The sequence below is a fragment of the Thamnophis sirtalis genome, unplaced genomic scaffold (assembly GCF_051295495.1).
Source record: "Thamnophis sirtalis isolate CommonGarterSnake01/CBP01778 unplaced genomic scaffold, rThaSir2_p1.2 scaffold_5, whole genome shotgun sequence".
Taxonomy (NCBI): Eukaryota; Metazoa; Chordata; class Lepidosauria; order Squamata; family Natricidae; genus Thamnophis; species Thamnophis sirtalis.
This window is the reverse complement of record NW_028261385.1, coordinates 115,919,611-115,923,022: the sequence shown is the minus strand read 5'-3', so window position 1 is coordinate 115,923,022 and position 3,412 is coordinate 115,919,611. Positions and strand designations below refer to the sequence as shown.

The window sequence follows — 3,412 nt, the reverse complement described above, 5'->3', positions numbered from 1 at the left end:
ATGGATATTTTTTCTGAAGAATGGCCTGTGAATCTAATAGCACATTCCTTACTAGAATTAAGCCAAGCTAGAAAATTCAACAGAAGTGTACTTACATCTGAAGAAATTAACAAGTCTTGTTTATGCAATGTGACTGCAGACTTTGATCATACAACAAACTGTCCTTGTGAAGGGAACCTGACTACATCATTATTTCCTATTCTTCATGAGAAAAACTGGCCTGCTCTTTTAACTATTATTGTGATTATTATAACCATTTTTGGAAATACTCTAGTCATCTTGGCTGTCTCACTAGAAAAGAAGTTGCACAATGCCACAAATTATTTCCTGATGTCACTTGCAATAACTGATATGCTCTTGGGTTTTCTTGTCATGCCGATATCAATGCTAACTATATTATATGGTGAGTATCATTAACAGCCTTTAAAACTCAATATACCTTAATTGATTAATATGCATATTACAAGTTACTTTAATGTAAACTATAGATTCAATGAAAAGAGGCTTTCTAAAAAATTAGAATTTTGAACTAGATGATGTGGATGTCTGAAATCTTAATGCTGCATGATGCTTTCAATGTTTCTCAAATAATAGAGCATTGTTGACTACAAAACTCCCCCTTCAGTCCTCATTCTGTCCTCATGGTTGTCTGAGAATTCTAGGAGTTGTAGCTCCAATGTATCCAAAAAGTACTAGATTGCCGAATATTTGCACAATTTGATAGCTGGTACTTTAAAAAAAATTGTATTGAACTTAAAGATCACTAAGTACAGCACTGTATATTTTAAACATGTGCAAGATCTGTTGCGTTTACTATTCAGATTTCATAGTTCAAAAAATCAGACTGCAAAATCATTAAATTTTAGATTAGACTAGTAATGGGGCTAAGAACCACATCTCATCATTATATGGGGAATCATACTTTAGGAGAAAAAAATTTGAAGATAAGAATATCCACATAGTTGGGAATTAAAATAAATGACTGTTTTATATTTATACAGCTAACTCTAACAAACTAATGAAATTAGGTGTATCATTATAAAACTGTTTGTATACAGGTGCGTGTGACACCATTTTCAATGTTATCACTACTTTGGATAGCCTGATAAAAAGTGATGCCAGGTTTTAAAAGATCATTGCCTAACTATGATTCATTTGCCAGAGTTCCTCAGTAATTAAAGGATAAGAAAGTAACCTTGATACACAAGCATTATAAATCCAGATGCTTGAGGCAGAATGTAGTGGCGAGGGTGATATCTGTAAGGCTGCATATGGCTTAGGAACTAATATTAGTTTGTTTGATTGAATGTTTATTAACTGCCCATCTCAGTGAATGACTCTGGGTGGCTTACATATTTAATATTTGAGGGAATGCATTGTGCAGGATCGGATGTCTGAGGCTTAAATTCCAAAGAAGAGCAACCCTCAATGCCTATGGCTGGGAGAGATATCCTATGTGAGGTCGTTCAGGGTTTTTGAATAGGAAGAATGGCATATAAATAAAGTAGAAACTAAAGTAGAAATTATTAATAATAGTTAACGGAATAACAGAAAACCGATCTTGCATTTGTAGATTAATTTGGAATATTTCACACTGTCCAAATGAATTTTTATTTTCTGAAACAACACAGTGTTTGAGATCAATATGCTATCTATGCATATAGATCATTATGCTATCATTATGCATAGAGATCATTATGCTCTTGAAGTTAAAGTTCTCTAGACAAAATTACAGATTTCTATAATATGCTTCAGGGATAAGTGAGAGAGAAGTTTTTAAGAATGCTATGGACATTCATTTGTGTGAAAGATGGCCGTAGTGCTGCAACATTCATAATTTTGGGACTGGGTCATAAGTACTTGGGAGGGAGGTTAGGTCATAACTTCAAATGGTTGCTAAGTGAGCTGTCATAATTTGGGGATTACCTGTAAAGTGGTGCTGAATGACACCACTACATAGACAATAGTACTGAGAAGGAGTTTTTGAAACTGGATATCCGGAATAAGGAATCAATGCTTTGGACCCTCTAGTCAGCTGTTTGCACAGCAAACCACACCTGTGTTACATGACAATATCTCTAATAATAGATAGCCAAAACACTTATCTGGATACCTTTGTACATCACTTTAAAATTTAAAGTAAGTTTTGGTGCTTGCATTTACTAAACACTGCATTTACAAATCAAATACAGTATAGGGAATGTATAAAGATTTAAGTGCGCATTAATGTCTTTCATGTGAGTTCTCAGCCAACAAGGTGGTTACAACTACATACAAAAGGAAATGTAGATTCACATCTACTAAATAGATTGCTAACATCAAGACAAGTTTTCCTCATACATTTATCTGTAAATACATTAAACAGTCAAGGGAACACATTTTCAACACATTGCAATAAAAGCTGCAACCTACTGGATGTGAAGATATTCTAGATATTTTTAATCTCAAGTTTGAACAGTTTTTAAAATGGGATGTTTGTAATTTGTCTACTTTTTCTGGTCTCTTTTTCTGGTCTACAACAGTACTGTATATTTTAATAAATTAAAATTTAATTTGAATGGAATATATCATGGTAGGGGAATGGCTGCAATAATGGCACAATAGAAAAAGAAGCCCTAGGTATTTATCATCAGAAATATTCATTGGACTGGTACTGCTGTTGTCGCTTCCAATTTTATCTTTCTTTAATGACAGTTTCACTAGACTACCTTGAAAGCTGAAAACAGAGAAATTAGAAATTATATAAATACAATTACAATTAGTTTAAATGTGACATTAACACTGGATAGGGTTTGATGTGCCCCCCCCCCCAGATTTAAGGAGGTTTTGGTGCAAACTGTATAATTTCAAAGAAGTCCAAAGATGGGAGGCACAAAGGCAATTGTATCATTAAACCTTAACAGATCTGCTACCATATCAGCCACAGTAAAATCTAGAAAACTCTGCTGGTTTCAGAATTGGATATGGGAGCCTCCAAGAACCTGAAAGATATGGACTGACCACTTTTAAAAATCTGTAGATGGATGAGGTAAAATATAACAATAGAAAATACATTTCATATCAGTGAAATATAGATATAGATTTCCAACTGCTGTACAATTAATAAGCACTCTCCTTGGTTACAGAATATAGATGGCCACTGCCCAGGAACCTCTGTGCTGTGTGGATTTATTTTGATGTGCTTTTCTCCACTGCCTCCATCATGCATCTCTGTGCCATATCTCTGGATCGCTATATTGCCATTCAAAATCCCATTCATCACAGCCGGTTTAACTCCAGAACAAAGGCCTTGGCAAAAATTGCTCTTGTTTGGACAGTATCAATAGGTGAGTTATTCAATCTTTGGGTTATATTATCATCAGAGATTTTTACTTTCAGTAAAATTATATGTGCATCCTTTCCCAATCTCTCT

The 3,412-nt window shown here is 34.2% G+C and overlaps 1 protein-coding gene across 1 annotated transcript in view; it reads left to right on the top strand.

The window, feature by feature from the left end:
• The window catches only part of LOC106543701 (5-hydroxytryptamine receptor 2A), a 10,150-nt gene continuing 6,738 nt past the window's right edge, over positions 1–3,412 (top strand). The window contains exons 1-2 of the mRNA XM_014059765.2: positions 1–403; positions 3,126–3,326. Coding sequence (XP_013915240.2) covers positions 1–403; positions 3,126–3,326 — 604 coding nt within the window. The remainder of the gene's footprint in view (positions 404–3,125; positions 3,327–3,412) is intronic.